The following is a 16,338-nucleotide window of genomic DNA, read 5'->3' as shown; positions in this document are numbered from 1 at the left end:
AGGAATGTGTCTGCTTTTCCAAAAATTTTTTGGAAAAGCAGACACATTTTTTCAGCATCCCTATAAACCTCATTCTATAAGGAAGAAGGGATGTTCTGAAAGAGGCTCCTCCCCTCCCCCCCCCAACGTTTGGCCAGTGTAGACTGACTAATTGTCGGAAAGGCCTCTTTTGGAAGAAAAGTGGAAAAAGATACGCAAATTGCAGTTCGCAATTTGTGCATCTTTTCCTAATAGAACTTTGTAGTCTAGACACAGCCTCAGGGAGGATTAGTAACCTCAGAATTGGTATCTGTCCGACTATGATGAGATGAGGTTCCTGTAACATCTAAAGTTGCAGAATACACCAGTTAACATGCAACCCCAGTGGATGACGATTTTTCCACAAGTGATTTATGGGTTGATGGGCCCTGGTAGTGCTGTTGGAAAGTGCATTTAATTTTGTATAGTTAAATTTACCTCTGTTTATAATTCAAAGCAGCATCATATGCCTCCCTTTGCTTTGGTTTATTCTGAGTCTCCTCTTACAATCCCTTCTCCATAATCATAGGTAAAGAACATGTCTGATATTTTCTGACTAACTTGAATGAATTAAAGTCAGTGGGGCCTACTGCTGTTCACTCCAAGGTGCTGAAGGGATTAGCTGAAGAAATCTCAGAACTATTGGCAATAAGATTTGCAAACTCCTAGATGACAGGAGAGGTCTCATAAGACTTGAGAAGGGCTAGTATAATGCCCATTTTTAACAATGGGAAAAGGGGGAGCTGGTGAACTATAGATCAATTAGCCTGACCTCAATACCTGGGAAGCTATTAATGCAATATATAAGACATTCGGTTTGCAAATACCTGGAGAATGAAGAGATGATCACTACAACCAGCATGCATGTATTTACAAAGAATATATCATGCTAAACCAGCTTGGTTTCTTTCTTTGCCAGGGTAACTGATTGGTGGACAGGGGGAATGTGGTGGCCATAATATACCTGGACTTTAGTGAGACTTTTGATATAATTTCACACATGACGTTCTGACACATAATATGGAGATATTTCAGGCTTGTCAGGACTACCATTAAGTGGATGCATAACTGATTTAACAACCACAAACAATGAATAACTGTAAATGGAATGATGTCAGATTGGAAGGAAGTCTTCAGTGGGGTTCGACCAGGATTTGTTTTGCATTCATTCTTAATTAACATCTTTATTAAAGATCTGTCTGTAAGTCTAGGTAAGCATATTGATCAAATTTGAAGACAACACAAAACTGGGAGGGAGGGGTTGCCAACCCTTTGGAGGATCAAGCTAAAATTCAAAGGGTTTTTGATAAATTGTTGAATTTCCTTTTTGTTTTCCACAACCCACTTCTCCAAAGACACATGTAAGGTGCTATGCTTAGGGAAGAAAGACCAAATGCACAGGGAATAGAGGATAACTGGCGTGGCAGTAGCACTGCTGAGAAGGATCTGGGCAGAAGCGACTGGTACCTGCTGATAGTGGTAGGGCACAATTTAAAGATTCTGGTGACATGCAGCAGAGCTCATGGCAGGTACTCAAGAGACAAAGGCATTTTGGTTTCTAGAGCTACTTTTGATGTCATGTTTTATGATATGTAACAGCACATGGAGACTGTTATAAAAGAGAGCAACACATGAAGAAGCTCTTTATTGCACGGAAGTATTATATCAATTTGAAGAAGTGGGATAAAGAATCAGGGATAAAGAAACCTTGGGGATACACAGAGGTCTTCCCGGGCATTTGGCAATACATCTAGATATTTTCCTCACTTTGCAACAGGCTACATAAGAAGCACTATCAAAGTCAATACAAATTAAAATGTCATATAGGGTATGTCCAGACTACAGGGCTTTTTCAAACAAAAATTCCCCTGCATCTAGACTGCTGCTGGTTCTTTCGTAAGTAAATCAAAAGAACACAACAGTTTTGGACCATGGAAAACCTGATTTTACGAGGAAAAATGCCTTTTTTCGAAAGTGCTCTTTCAAAAAAAGGCACTATGTAATGCAAACTTTGCTTTTTCGAAAGAGAGCATCCAGACTGCCTGGGTGCTCTCTTTCGAAAAAGTGGCTCACTTTTTTGAAAGTACTGGCTGTAGTCTAAATGCTTTCTTTTGAAAGAGGCTTTTTCGAAAGTATCTTTCGAAAAAGCCTCTTTCGAAAGAGGCGTGTAGTCTAGACATACTCATAGACAATGGCTTGTTTATGCTGCTCTATATATACTGTTAAGGGTACGTCTAAACTACATGGCTACGTCTACACTGGCCCCATAAAACGGAATAGTCATGCAAAGCAGGTAAGTCAGAAAAGGGAAATCCGCGGGGGATTTAAATATCCCCCGTGGATTTAAATAAACATGTCTGCCGCTTTTTTTCCGGCTTGGGGAAAAGCCGGAAAAAAGCGTCTAGACTGGCACGATCCTCCGGAATAAAGCCCTTTTCCGGAGGATCTCTTATTCCTACTTTCAAGTACCGTCGACGGAGGCATGTAGATTTGTGTATTCGAAAAGGGGAAATGAAGCCGTGATTAAAATAATCGTAGCTTCATTTAAATTTACATGGCTGCCGCGCTGAGCCGACAAACAGCTGATGAGCTGTTTGTCGGCTCCGGGCGCTAGTCTGGACGCTCCCCTGTCGAAATGAAAGCCTTTTATCGACATCCCCTGTAAACCTCATCCTACGAGGCATAAGGGGGATGTCGATGAAAGGCTTTCAGGTCGGCATGGCGCGTCCAGACTAGCGTGCGGAGCCGACAAACAGCTGATCAGCTGTTTGTCGGCTCAGCGCGGCAGCCATGTAAATTTAAATGAAGCCGCGATTATTTAAATCGCGGCTTCATTTCCCTTTGCTATCTGTCTAATCTACATGCCTCCATTGATGGAGACATGTAGTCTAGACACACCCTTAGTGTTTCTTTGTCTGGATTGTTGACTCTAAGAAGGAGGTCATGTGATGAATGCAGAAGGGTTGCAAGTGCAGGGCTGGCTTTAGGGGGTGGCAGATAAACTTGTCACTAGAGTTGAACAGACAAAAAGCATGTATCTCGATCCATTTATTTTTCTAATATATAACACATTTTTAAAAAGGATGTGAAATTTCCTAAATTAACTTTGCAATTTTCTCTCACACAATGCACTGATGTGGTTTTTATTATTATTTATATTATAACAGCAGTGAGAAGTGCCAACTGAGATTAGAGCACCACTGTGCTAGATGCTGTACAAACAAATAGTGAAAGTTAGTCCCTGATAAACAGATCTTATAGTTTAAGTGGACAAAATAACTTGAAGCAAGACAGGAGTGAAGTGACTTCCACAAGGTCATAAGTGCACATTGGAAAAGCCGGGATTAGAACCCAGTTTTTTGATACCTAGTACATTGTCCAATATAGAACTAGATCATCTTGCTTTGTATTTGAAATACAGAAATAAACAATTTGCTATTATTTTTGTTAAGAAAGCTAGAAACTCTCCTTTGCTTGGAGTTTACAAGTTGTCTAGCTATGAATGAAAGAATATGCAGCAAAATGAAAAATAAAGCAATCAAAAACAAAATAGTCAATCCACAAATAAACTACTACTACTGCTTATTTAACGTAATTCACCTCTTATTAGGCCATTTAACAATATGAAAGTGTTTGTCCTTCACTGAATAAGTATTATAGAATTTCTATCTGCTCTTGTCACAAAATATAACTATTTTTTACATGCCGTGCACAAAAACCTCTGAATATATAATTCTTTACAATTTATGTTATGGCTTTGTTTCAAAAAAGTGAAATTACTCACCCTCATCCTTCCATTTCTTATTGCTGGCCCATCTTCTGCTAACCTCAGCACATACAAATCCATTTTGTACTCCCTTCCTCCTCGAATACTAAATCCAAACCCTTTGGCTCCTTTCTCCATATCAACAGTGAAATAATCGAAATCCTGCATAGATACAGAAGATAATAAAAACAAATTAACTATATGAACGAGTATGTTCACATTAACGAAAAAAAACCCAACAACCAAACCCTTTGAACATATATTTGAATGTGGAATTACCCCATATACAGTACTTCTTCAAAAATTCATTGGAAATATATTTTTACATAGGCAAGAGGTATGTACATATTTACATGGAAACAGCATGTGTGCTTGCCTTGCAAGTATGCTCCTAGAAGTGAATTCTGGAAAGGGTTGTCCTAGAAATGTGGTGTTGGCCAAGGACTTCTGGAAACCCATGTATTTAATATACTTTCTGACACATGTTCTTCTCCCACTCCTTGCAAGGAAAGGGGGAAATTTTTAACCTAAATTTGTACCAGATCCTTCAATCCTGACACCCATTAGTAAACACCACTCATGAAATCATTCCCATTCAATCAATAAACTACTAACATAAGGTTTATTTCTGGAAATAAGAATTCAAAGTTGGGCTCTGTATAAAAAGAGACATCTGGCTAATTTCTTCACAGACCATTTTTGCTGGTATAGATTATTTCCCATCAGCACACATAAGATTAATGTTCTGAAAAAAGAGAAGCTTCCTTTTCAGATAAAAAGACATAGAGATATTTGTAATTTTTCTGATTATAAATAAGGTCTGTCTTCTGCAATGAAAGAAAGATGATATGTACGTAGAAATTCCATCTGAACTGATGATTTAGGGCTGGATTGTACCTTTAAAGCACAGCCTGTAGTAAAAGAATATTTATGTTGCTTGTATATATATCGACTGAGCCATCGATCGACGGATCTCATTTTCTATGATGCTGCTGGTAAGCGACTAAGTCAATCCTCAATCGGCAAATATGATTATGGATATCACATGATTATGGATATCAGAAGAATAATGTTTTGCAAAGTGTCTTTTCCCATTATTATTTGAACTCTCCAAAATATTTAAAAAAATCTACTTGCTGTAACAACATTTTTATAAATAGTGTTATTTTAATGTAAAAGTAACAACACTTAAGTCTTAATGAAGCTTGAATTATTTTCTTCTGAAAAAAATTTGAATTCAGAATAAAAATGCTTAGGTTAATTTAAAGACCCTGTTTTCAGAGCTGTAATTATTTTACTTTGTACCTGGGGCTGCCTGTAATCTGACAGAGGATATTGCCTAGTGTCAGGAGAATGTTGTCTGTAATCTATTAAAGGTGGCTGCCTGTAGTCCAGAGGTGGTGGCTGCTGGTAATCCACGACAGGAGGATGTCTGTAGTCTATTGGAGGCTGTCTATAGTCTGCTGAAGGCTGTCTGTAGTCAGTAAATGGAGGTTGTCGGATGTCAGGTTTCACATCCTGTCTTGCTTTCACTTCTGACCTATAACTGAGTAAGTTAAAATGATTATTTTAGTTCTTTAAAGCTTGAGAAAGCTGCAAAATGCTAAAAGAATTTGTAGAAAGGCATTGAAAGCAAAAACTGACAGATAAAAAGCAACAGAACAGCTGCAAAATTTTTGTTAAACGGCTTCACTGAGAGGCAGATAGTGCATTCGAGATGAGCTCTTCAAAGCAAAAATTGAAGTGTCTAAAATTAGATATTATTTTTGAAAATTTGACCCTAAGTGACTTGTCCAAGGCAGTAAAGTATAATTTCCCCATCAACCTCGGTGAAATCAAGATTGGGCCCTAAATGGCAGTGACAGGAGCACAATCCAGGAAACCTGATTCTCATGTGTCTTGTCTAACCCAGACATCAGTTTTCACACAAGAAAATGTAACAGAGAGCAAAAGATAGAATTTGTTGATTGCTTTTCTTGAACTTAGATTGCAATAGACTAAATACAATTTGAAAACATTTGAAAAGATTCAGAGGTTTACAACTCATATATTTTACTAATCTAAAAGCTTATTTTTTGTGAGCTCTCAAATTTAGAAACAGGCATTTATTTGTACCAGCCATTATCTGGCTAATAAAAAGAAATTAAATGGTTGATACAGTACCCATTAACATAGTGTACACTAAATAGCTCACTGAAAGATCTTATGATAAAAATTCCTGATACGCCATTGTAAGATTTAAATACAGATCTAGAATATGATGCACATTTAGGAATGAAAGAACAGAAGGTGGTTAATAAGGATTTCATACTACTTAAGCACTGTTTTAATTGCTAACTAGTTGATGTAAGATGCAGACAATCTGTTTTACCTAATGTGTATTAATAACACTCATCCCATGGAATGTGAAAAACTGTATAAATCAGTGTGTGTGTGTATGTGTTGTGTGTAATGGAAACATAGCTACTTCCTCCAGTTTTGCATTTGCTCAAAGTTCCATAGGCCTTGGAGCTGGGAGGGTGGCCTGACGTTTTAAGCAGGGTTCTTGTATTAAATCAATAAGGCAGGTCACTCAAATACTGTGGTCAGGAGTGCCATTCTGAATGTAGGGGTATGAAGGCCAAAATTCATGGACTGTCCTAGTGATCTGGTATATGGCATGTCTCTTCCTTTGTAATGGAGCACAGGGGAATCTGTTGAGTACTCAACTCCTGGCAGCACTGTCTCATGCATGGGGTGGGAGCCCGGGTGAGAGGACAGACTCCATGGCTGAGTGAGACCCAGTGCCCCTGCGGTGACATGACTGGGGACTAGAATTTAAAAACCAAGAAATGAGTGACATTAGTAAAATTAGTAAAGTTTTAAATAAATTATATTCTATTATTGTTTAACAATGCAATTAAAACTGCCATTAATAGCAACTAGGAGGCTGTGCCCCTTGTTTGCTACACTCGCCAACTCCCCTCTTTCTGGGGGTAAGTGTCTGTCCAGTGGGGAGGGGGCAGGAGCGAGCTGGGGGGCATTGTGTGTGGGGAGTGGGCAGGAAGAGGCTGGGGTTAGGTGTCTGGCCAAAAGGGGAGAGTGCAAGAGCAGGGGAGGGTGCAGTAGCAGGTTGGGGGTAGGTGTCTGGCCAAGAGGGAGGGGGTGGGAGAGGACTGGGGGTAGGGAGTCTCAGCAGAAGGGGTGAGGGAGCTGGGAGGGCTGGCTTGGGTGGTGGAGGGGGTGTGGGGCAGCCCGGGGGGGGGAGGGTGTCAGTTTCGGATGGCGGAGGGGATGTGGAGCGATCAGGCTTGGATGGCGGAGGGGATGCAGGGTGGCCCAGGATGAGGTTAGCCTTAGAGAGAGGAGGGAACCCGTGTGTGTGTTTGTGTTGGGATTGGATGGTGCAGGCCCCCCGGGTGTGAAGCGGAAGCCAGAGCTGGAGCAGCCCATGCCTAAACGAGATGGTGCCAAGACTGGCCACAGCAAGTGGCTGATGAGGGAGGTGGAGGTGGAGGTGGAGATAGTTTTCTCATGCAAGTTTAGTGTAAAGACTGACAGTGAAATCAGCTTTATCTGACAAGCCAAAAAATTAATCCAATAACAAAATAATGGTGATTGGAAAAGTCACAAAAATGTAAGAACAATTATATTATTCCACAACCTAAATATAGTTCAGAAACATTCTGCTGTTATGGTCACAAAATTCTAGCTTACCATCCAGTTCACTAAATTCATTTCATTCACAAATTATGTCTTTGAATATATACACACACAAAAAACCCATACATGTATCAAGATCTAAATTAGAGAAACCAGCTGGGGAAAAATCAGTTTGCTGTAGATAAAATCTGTTCTTTGAACTGAAAAATATTGTATTAACATCAGTGCTTTACCATGCAAAATGACAGGGAGATAGGGCTGAGGATTAAAAAAAAAAGCCATTTCACCAAGAACATGCTAAATATAAACATGTTTCATACATGTTAAGAACATAAACATGAAGTTTATTACCAATGACATTATTAGCAAGCAATATTCTAACATGCTTTAGTTCTCTGGCAAAAAGTAACAAACCAGCAAAAAATTTCTGAGAATCTGAAGCTTTAACACAGCACTTTCCATTTTGGGAAAGGTTTGATAGAGCCTTGTGTAACCTGACGTCTCTCACACGTTTAGGTGAATGAAATTTTTCAGTTTAATCTAAAACACATAATTTATGTTTTATAAAAGTTACCACTCGAATGTTGGCAACAAAGTAACACGACAGATCCCTGGAGCTAAAAATAGGGAGCAACCCCATTGGCTCATTTGGTACCTACAAGAAATGGAATGTGGAGCAGCTGCTCTTACCTGTTTTCATGTCCTTGTAACTGGAGAGGTTGAGGAGGTGGTGGCTGTGCTACGGGACTGTGGTGTGCTACAGGGCTCTGCTGTGCTACTGGACTCTGCTGAGCCATCGGGCTGTGCTGCTGGGCCATGGGACTCTGTTTCTCTGAGCTTGGTGCGGAAGCTGGGCTGTTCAGCTCTGTATAATGGGAAGCTGGAGATTAAAGAGCTGTCACAGTGTGGCATTTCACAAAGGGCAAAGGTAGACAAGAATAATTTCAATAACACTCTACCTCCAAGTATTTATGTTTGGTTGCTTTTATTATCTATGTTCATAATTAGATTTTAAGACATCTGAACCTACCGGACTTCATTTGCTCACCTCTGAGATCTTGGTCATTTTTACAACGGTGGCTGACATATCGGATATTTAAAACTCAATTGAATGGAGTGAAGAGTTTCGGTGTTTCATAGTTTCTTTTAAAAGGTTATAAATATTGATATTTGGAAACTTTTCTTTTGGGAGAAAGAAGAATCTTACTGCTTTTAGTTCAGTTATAGGATGACAAATGGGTGCAACAAGATTTAAAATGCTTTTGTTTGCTCCCGCTACTTCTGAATTCAAATAGAGTGTTACCATTGATTTCAATGGGAGAAGGCTCAGTTCCATTATGTGAGCAGTCAGGTTGGGTAGCAGAGAGTGCAACTAATGTTTATAGATACACATGATCAGATCTCAAAATCATTTGTATCACAATGGCATGCATGTACCCTGCGAAAACCCAGTCCTTACTCCACACATCCACGATTTAAAAAGATGAAGGGTAGGGAGAAGCCTACAACATGAAAATAAAGTGCTGGACTGTGGCTTTACCACAAACAAGGGAGACCAATTTGCCTCCAGGTTTCCCCTTGCTCCAGGTTGAGGGAAGAAGCAATACTCTGCTCTAGGCTTATATATGGCACAGATTATGTCTCCTCTTTTCTGGGATGTATGTTTATGTGTATGGGGGAGGGAAAGAAAGAAAGAAAGAAAGAAAGAAAGAAAGAAAGAAAGAAAGAAAGAAAGAAAGAAAGTGTGCTAGGGCTCTGCTCACAAGTACAACATACAAATATTTATGTTATATGTATGACTATTTTCAGTTTGATTTTTTTAGGATAGTTTAATTTTTTTTGTTTATTTTGGGACAAATTGTCAAAAAATACCTCTAATTTTGCACCCAAAAAGTTTAATATTTAGATTTCTAACATCACAGTTTGCATATGCAAGTGTGATCTGTGCTTGAAAATTTTAGAGGCTGGTTTGAAAATATCCCTCATGTCTACTCTAGACACTCATACGCACCAGTCAAGTCATATCTTCATATAACTGCTTTGCATTTATATAGTACTTTTAAGTTGAGTGTATCTTACAAAGTAACTAGATCCTTTTACTCCTTTTTATAAGTGGGGAAACTGCTGTCTGATGTTAGGCATGTGCCTGGTATCAAGCCACATGAAACCTGTGTTGTAACCTCTAGAGAAATCCCTTCTCACCAACAGCCCCAGAGTGCCCACGTTGCAGCACTCAATATTTCAGGTGGGCTTCTGATTTTTCTTTTTTATGTAAATTAACTAGTGTCATCATGGATGGATGTATTTGCTAGTATACATTTTGTTAGCTAAATGCCTTTAAAGCTGCGTTAAATGGCATGGCATGGATTATACACTAGATAGCTCAATGCCTGTAGAGATTTACAAAACAGATCCCTGGCAGATGTATTCCACTAATGTTAAATCTCTTTCTGAATGAAAAGTCTGAACAAATTTGAACTGGACATTTGGATCTAATTTCTCTTTGGAAAGGGTAAATGCTTTACAGCGTGTCTGCTAAGAGGAGCAAACCCGTGCTCTTCCTCAACATTTAGGACACTTTCTTTCTTTCTTTCTTTCTTTCTTTCTTTCTTTCTTTCTTTCTTTCTTTCTTTCTTTCTTTCTTTCTTTCTTTCTTTCTTTCTTTCTTTCTTTCTTTCTTTCTTTCTTTCTTTCTTTCTTTCTTTCTTTCTTTCCCTCCCCCAAACACATAAACATACATCCCAGAAAAGAGGAGACATAATCTGAATTCATTTACTGAAGCCAGGGCAGCATTATCCAGGGCCAGTGTCTGCTAGTTTCCTCAGTATACTAGTAGAATATCGCTATACTCAGTGTGAGTAGAGCTGATAGCACTGCCAGAGCTGAAGGTCATTTAAATAGCACACAGATCAGCAAGTAATATTGGTTTCTGTATCTGGCATTCCTATCCATACTAGTATTCTGCTACTGGGACTTAAGTTCACAGTTTCATTAATGCAGTGGAATTCATAAACTAGCACTGCAGCTCTTTGAACTTAAATTACACAAAGCTCACATCAAAGAAACTCCACTGATTGGGTTGCAGGGTGATGTCCAGAATAATGAGTCTGGTAGCTTGTGTGCATCTGACAAAAGGAGGTTTTTGGAGCTTGGGTCCTCTATTTCACATAGTCACTTACATCTGAACAAAACAGCATCAAATCAAATGTCTCCCTTCACTCCATGGTGGCATTTTATATCCATTTTTGCAGTCACTCACTACAGGTATAAATGAATACACAAGATGACAGTTTGTGAGTCATTTATTTCCCACCGGCTAAAGACTTGATTTTTTGTTCTCGTACACTTGTGAAAATAAGGAGTAACTCAACTGAAGACAGTGGAATTCAAAGTATAAAAAGGCGTGAGCTCAAAATCAGGCCTTTAGTACTTTACATCCATTGGCCAGAAGACAGATCTTCCACAAGTTTATAGCACACACTCTGCAGTCCTCCCTTAAGTTTCTTTAGGTTCTTTGAAACATACATCCACAATTAGATCATTCTCAAGAATGCAGATAATACTCCAGCTAGTTCTACGGTTGCAGCTGTAACCTTTATGTACTGCACATGCAAGCTCTGAAACAAAATCTTTCAAATGAATTGGAGGTTACTTTTATCTTTCTTCCTGAACTTTAAGGCTCAATTACTTACCCTCCTGAGGAATGATGCGAAGTGTTACACTAAGACCTGCATCTTTAATTAGCTTCACAATATCGGCATGAGGCATGTTAATAATAGACTGGCCATTCACAGCTAAGATCCGGTCTCCGACTTTCAGTTTTGTACAGCGATCAGCAGGGCTTCCATCAATTATCCTCCCTATTTTATGGGGTACAGCTAGATAAGGAAAATATTTATAGTTAACAAATGTTACAACAGGCGGAGGTATCCACAGACAAATAAATGGTCACATTTTCAAGAATTTCCAAGATAAATTTAAAAACAAATAGGTCACAAAGCCAGTTATTATTTGTATTGCTATCATGTCTATAGACCCCCAGTGAAGGTTCAGTACCCTCCTGCTCCAGGTGCTGTGCAGACATGAAGTACAAAGACAGTGCTACCTCAGAGGGCTTGCAAACTTTGCAGATGACATGATGCTACAAGCAGGTGAAATAAATGGATTCAGGGAGTGGCAGAAGAAAGGAACTGTGACAGGTTTTAATTTCATATGATAAATCGTAATCTCAGTTGGCTATATGGCTCTTACTGTGCAGAATTTCTTTTATTTTTAAATTTTATTATAACTACAATCTAGACATGTTTTCCTTTATATTCAAAACATATTTTTAATTTGGAAAATAATTTGAATGGATCCATTCAACATACTGTTCTTGTCCCCTTCTTATATATGCTTGAAGAAAAAATGCAAATCATACCACAGCTTTATTGCAGTTTGAATATTCACATATCAGTGTGAATGTACAATTACAGCATAACTAGTGTCTGACACCTTTATGTGCAGTATGCACACACACCTATGTAAAGTTTAGCCTTACAATATTTTCAGCCCAGACTTGCTTCTTTCTTTGCTACCTTCCCCTTCATTCTCTCATGCTTTCTATGTTCCAGCTCATTCTCCTCACATTTTCTTATGATGTGTCTTTTCTCTGTTTCCTAATGTTCTTCCCAGCTCTTTCGTCTCCCATTTTCTCTTGCTATAAAATCTCTCCTCCTTATCTCAGATCATTTGCTTATTTACTAGATCTCTTGTCTATTGCTCTTCCTTTCACTTCTTGTCCTTCAGCCCACATTCACTAATTTCACTTCAGAACCCTTTAGCCCAGAATTTCTAGGTCTCATCATCGTCCTCCCTCTTTAGCAGAGGTGGCTGTTGGAAAGCTCCCACTTTCAAGCTCATCAGCATGGAAAGGGAGCCCTTTGGGCTTTCAGCTCCTGCTTAACCACCTTTCAGCTTTATCAAGAGTGGATGTGACTTTCAGGCTGACTGGGGGGGCCAGACAAGACATAAGAACATAAGAACGGCCATAGTGGGTCAGACCAAAGGTCCATCTAGTCCAGTATCCTGTCCTCCGATAGTGGCCAATGCCAGATGCTCCAGCGGCAGTGAACAAAAACAGGTAATCATCAAGTGATCCTTCTCCTGTCATCCATTCAGTGGCGTAGGTGGGGGGAGAGGGGCGGTTGCCCCTGGGTGCTATGGTAGGGCTGCCAGTTTAATTCCCTTCTGCTTTCCCTCTCATCCCTCAGCTCACCTGCTCCTCCTCTGCCCGCCGCCGCTGGCTGGAGCCTCCTTCCCATCTCTCTGCCCCCTGCCTGACCCTCCTCCATCTCCGTCTGGGGGTTAGTGCATGTGGGGGTCCGGCCCCAAACTAGAGGGGATAGGGAAGATGCAGTACAAGCTCTTTTGCCCCCCTCAGGGTTGGGCTTAGCCATGTGCCAGGTTTGGGGCCCTACTGTGGCAGCGGTGGAGGCGCGGGGGCGCAATTTTTGCCTTTGCCCCGGGTGCATAACACCCTCACTATGCCTCTGCATCCATTTTCAGCCCCTGACAAACAGACGCTAGGGACACCATTCCTACCCATTCTGGCTAATAAGTACTGGCTAGTATATAAGGGCAAATCTACACAGCAGGGCTAAAACCAAAATAAGCTACGCAACTTGAGCGATGTCAGTTGTCTACTGTCTACATATCAGGAAGTCCAGGGCAGAGCACCCTTCCTCTGACTTCCTTTATTCCTTGTAAAATGAGGGTTACAGGAGTTGGGGTAAGAAGTCCTCCAGCTCGACATTCAGTCGAAATAATTTTGACATTAGGTCGAAATAACGGCTTGCTGTGTGAACATGGACTATGTTATTTCAGAATAACATCAAAATAACACTGCTGTGTAGATATAGCCTTAGACTCAGAATATGGAAATGATGATCTGCGGGTGTGGCACAACAGCGAGGAAACCCATTCTCATTGTTACAGGTCTCGCATTTTGTGGGGGAACAATTGATTGCCCCTAAAAATCAGGTGCACTATGTAGTTCCAAGTCCCACCTATCCTTTCCAACATGCCAAAGGACTCCTTGATTGTGCTATACCCCATATTTCCCCACTTTTCTTTATTACAGGGATGTACCTGTAACAGTTTGGTAAAGAGCTACTTGGCAGTGTTGTATTATTCGTATGCTAATGGCAGGAAACTACTGATAATACACATCTCTACATCTCTGGACAGCTGAATTTCTACTCAAATTCTGAGTGGGTGAGTAAGGAACCATCGATTTCTTATACTATACTTTTATGATGCTCACTACTATGTGTCGTGTAACTGATAAGATTTCACGTGGCTGTACGACTTTCAATTACACAATAGCTAACATCCCGACTCTGAAACTTAATCTGTAGTCAAACTGCATACTTCTTTAATATTATGCTTCAGTCAAGAATATAAATTTAATTATAGTTTTAGTAATACTGACACAATGTAATTGCAGATGTACCATTGATTAGGACATAAGTACCCATAAGGTGGCACTTTGTTTGAAACTTTTCTTTACATTAAAGACTAAGGGTATGTCTACACTTGCCCCTTAGTTCGGACTAGGGAGGCAAATGAAGCATACCAAAGTCGCTAATGAAGCACGGGATTTAAATATCCCGCACTTGATTAGCATATTCGCGGCCGGTTGCCATTTTAAAATCCCAGTAGCCCAAATTAATTCACAGCGTGTAGACGCGGTAGTCCGATCCAAAACCCTTCCCTCGAATGAACTGTTATTCCTCATTGCACGAGGAGTAACAGTTAATTCAAGGGAGTGGTTTTGGATCGGATTACCGTGTCTACATGTGGTGAGTTAATTTGGGCTACCAGAATTTTAAAATGGTGACCGGCCGCAAATATGCTAATCAAGCGCGGGATACAGGCAGTCCCCGGGTTACGTACAAGATAGGAACTGTAGGTTTGTTCTTAAGTTGAATTTGTATGTAAGTCGGAACTGGTACATATTGTAGGGGAAACTCTAGCCAAACATTTCTCCAGAGCTCAGTTTTATTCTCCCACACCTCACTTCCCTCAGTCCTTTATTCTCAAACTGAGGTGTCTGCTGAGAAAAGCCGCTCCGCGTCTCCCTGGTCTGCTGGGGGAGGTGCTAGCTTTGCATATCCCTGGTCTGCTGGGGGGAAGCAGCTAGTGCGGGGTTGCCTCACCCCGTTTGTAAGTAGGGATCTGATGTAAGTCGGATTCATGTAACCTGGGGACTGCCTGTATTTAAATCCCGCACTTCATTAGCAACTTCACTATGCTTCATTTGCCTCCCTAGTCCGAACTAGGGGGCAAGTGTAGACATACCCTAATAAATTCTGAGCGATCACATTTTGTACAAAAATACAGAGTTTATTCTCACACCATTGCAGTTGCATAATTTCCATATGTGTATACTGATGGAAGGCTAACTTTCCAAAATGAATAAAACAGCAACTTGACAGTGAAACAATTTACATTTAAAAAATATTGTTTGTATGAAATCACTTCATAAACTATACACTGTAGGTATAACAATCATTTAACCTGGGACTGAAATGCCACAGCTTTGTCAAATTACCAGAACAGTAGTATACAACAGTTTAGAACAGAAAGCAAAGCAGTCCCCCTTTGGAACTCTGGGGAGTTTAAGAAAGAGAAAAGTACTCAGATTATCCAGGCTGGAATTTTACTAGAATACCCTCAATAAAATTCCTGTGCCTGCCATTACTAACCTAGAGATGATATAGTACTGTCAATAGCATGGGGGTCCCATAAAGATATGGGTCACTGGTTTGGTACTGATGCAGAGTACACAGTGCCCCCTATGGGATGTCTACACAGAAGTGCTATTTTGGAATAACTGACGTTATTCTGAAATAACAAAGAGTATATCTACACAGTGAGCCCGTTACTTCAAAATAACTTTGAAATAACAGGCTTCTTAAGCCAACTCTTGCAACCGTCATTTCACAAGGAGTAAGGGAAGTCATAGAATCATAGAATACTAGAACTGGAAGGGACCTTGAGAGGTCATTGAGTCCAGTCCCCTGCCCTCATTGCATGATCATCCCTGATAGATGTCTACCCAATCTGCTCTTCAATATCTACAGTGATGGCGATTCCATAACCTTGCTGGGTAATTTATTCCAGTGTTTAACCACCTTGATAGGAAGTTTTTCCTAATGTTCAACCTAAACCTCCCTTGCTGCAATTTAAGCCCATTGCTTCTTGTCTTATCATCAGAGGCCAAGGAGAACAATTTTTCTCCATTCTTCTTGTAACATCCTTTTAGATACTTGAAAACTGCTATCATGTTCCCTCTCAGTCTTTTGTGTTCTAAACTTTTTCTTAACCAGTTCTTTCAGTCTTACCTCATAAGGTCATGATTTCCAGATCTTTAATAATTTTTATTGCTCTTCTCTGGACCTTCTCCAGTTACTCTACATCTTTCTTGAAATATGATGCCCAGAACTGGACACAGTACTCCAATTGCAGCCTAATTAGCACAGAGTAGAGCCCTAAATCCCTTTCAGCAGTACTCCTTCCTAGACAATCACTTCCCATTCTATATGTGTGAAACTGATTGTTCCTTCCTTTGTGGAGTACTTTGCATTTGTTTTTAGTAAGTGTCATCCTATTTATCTCAGACCATTTCTCTAGTTTGTCCAGATCATTTAAAATTTTGACCCTATCCTCCAAAGTACTTGCAACCCTTCCCAACTGTTATAATCTGTAAACTAAATAGTCATACTCTCTATACCAATAGAGATGTAGCCATGTCAGTGTAGTCTAGCTGAAACAAAAAAACAGGACTATGTAGCACTTTAAAGACTAACAAGATGGTTTATTACCTAATCTTGTTAGTCTTTAAAGTGCTACATAGTCCTGGTTTTTGT

At 40.0% G+C, this 16,338-nt stretch overlaps 1 protein-coding gene across 19 annotated transcripts in view; it reads right to left on the bottom strand.

The window, feature by feature from the left end:
• The window catches only part of MAGI2 (membrane associated guanylate kinase, WW and PDZ domain containing 2), a 1,141,222-nt gene that overhangs the window by 50,019 nt on the left and 1,074,865 nt on the right, over window positions 1-16,338 (bottom strand). For 13 of the 19 annotated variants that reach the window (XM_075926597.1, XM_075926590.1, XM_075926502.1 and 10 more), the window contains 4 exons: window positions 11,119-11,304; window positions 8,117-8,306; window positions 5,090-5,330; window positions 3,803-3,946 (listed from right to left, as the gene is read on the bottom strand). In XM_075926597.1, the coding sequence (XP_075782712.1) occupies window positions 3,803-3,946; window positions 5,090-5,330; window positions 8,117-8,306; window positions 11,119-11,304 (761 nt within the window). The remainder of the gene's footprint in view (window positions 1-3,802; window positions 3,947-5,089; window positions 5,331-8,116; window positions 8,307-11,118; window positions 11,305-16,338) is intronic. The other 6 variants (XM_075926601.1, XM_075926526.1, XM_075926608.1 and 3 more) reach the window with 1 other exon arrangement.

The sequence above is a fragment of the Pelodiscus sinensis genome, chromosome 1 (assembly GCF_049634645.1).
Source record: "Pelodiscus sinensis isolate JC-2024 chromosome 1, ASM4963464v1, whole genome shotgun sequence".
NCBI classification, from domain to species: Eukaryota; Metazoa; Chordata; order Testudines; family Trionychidae; genus Pelodiscus; species Pelodiscus sinensis.
This window is presented reverse-complemented; position numbering and strand designations above follow the sequence as displayed.